The sequence below is a fragment of the Panicum virgatum genome, chromosome 4N (assembly GCF_016808335.1).
Source record: "Panicum virgatum strain AP13 chromosome 4N, P.virgatum_v5, whole genome shotgun sequence".
Taxonomy (NCBI): Eukaryota; Viridiplantae; Streptophyta; class Magnoliopsida; order Poales; family Poaceae; genus Panicum; species Panicum virgatum.
This window is the reverse complement of record NC_053148.1, coordinates 13,052,882-13,054,174: the sequence shown is the minus strand read 5'-3', so window position 1 is coordinate 13,054,174 and position 1,293 is coordinate 13,052,882. Positions and strand designations below refer to the sequence as shown.

The 1,293-nt window shown below is 60.0% G+C and overlaps 1 protein-coding gene across 1 annotated transcript; it reads right to left on the bottom strand.

The window, feature by feature from the left end:
* On the bottom strand, positions 1–1,085 carry LOC120671520 (26.2 kDa heat shock protein, mitochondrial-like). Its single transcript, XM_039951877.1, has 2 exons — positions 775–1,085; positions 1–679 (listed from the first exon to the last, which is right to left on the bottom strand). The coding sequence occupies exons 1-2, from the start codon at positions 995–997 to the stop codon at positions 369–371; spliced, it is 534 nt and encodes a 177-aa protein (XP_039807811.1). The 5' UTR covers positions 998–1,085; the 3' UTR covers positions 1–368.
* Positions 1,086–1,293: the final 208 nt, after the last annotated feature.

Sequence of the window (1,293 nt, the reverse complement as noted above, 5' to 3'; positions counted from 1 at the left end):
TGCCGATAAGTAACTGCAGTACCATTTCCATTAGAAGTTCATGACAAGGTCATCATTGACCATCACCATCCAAGAAACTAAACTCTGCAGGACGAACAGAAAGGTAAACAGGGCCGCCTCACACATCATGCACGAGACAACACCACCACCAGAAAGAAACGTCTCCCTCTCGTTCGCAACATCTCTCCATCAGCAACGACCACTCCACTAAACTACTGCTAGAGCACTGCGCAACTACGATATGGACTGCAAATACGAGACCTGGACGGACCGATTCGATCCCCACCCCTACTCGACCTTGATCTGGAACACGTCCTTGCGCTGCTCTGCCTTGATCTTGGGAACGGTCACCTTGAGCACGCCGTTGTTCATCTCCGCCTTGATCCGGTCCATCTTGAAGGCCTCCGCGGGGAGCTGGAAGCGGCGGGTGTAGCGCACCGGGCCCTTGCTGTCCTCGGGGTCCTTGTCGCCCCCTTGATCACCAGGGTGTTTTTCTCCGCCGACACCTTGACGTGCTCCTTCCCCAGCCCCGGCATCGCCACCTTCAGCTGCATCGCGTCGTTGTCGTCCTTCGAAACCCACCACCCGTGCCCGGAGAGGCCGGTTCCGGACGCCGCACCACCGTCCTCCATCAGCGCCAGCAGCGGGAGCAGCTTGGACGGCACGGCGAACAGGTCGTCTGCAGAAAACCCCAAATCATCAGTACTGGGTCTCAATTCGCCAGCTTAGAGCAAACAAGGGGAAGGGACGGGGCAACACGAGGCAGTACGGTACCTATGGAGAAGCGCTTGGGGACGGAGAGGTCGAGCGCGAGGCTGCCGTCGACGGTGTCCTTGCCGCTGGGCTTCTCGGAGGTGTCGTCGTCGCCGCTGCCCTTGGTGTTGAGGAGGCAGAGGGCGCAGTCGACGGGCTTCTCGAACGCGGACGGCGCTGCGGGGAGGAGCTCCTTGAGGTGGCCGGCCATTGGGGCCCCCTTGACGACGGCGGCGGAAGCCATGGATGGATCTCCCTCTCTCTCTCTCTCTCTCTCCCCTGTGTGATTGGGGTTTTGGTTTTGGATTCTAGCGGAGCGCTGCGAGGAGTGCCTTGACAGCGACCGAAGTGGGGTGGGGGGTTTAAAAGCTGGAGATTTCTTGGGGAAGGGGATGGCCAAGGAGCATCGACGGTTCACGCTGGGTCCCCTGCTTTGCGATTCGTGCAGTCCCGAGAGTGGTAACGGCCTCGGGCTGGATGGCTTGGCCGCTACTACTTGGCGGACATGCTCCGTCGATTGAGGACGCTAGCGAGTCGCTG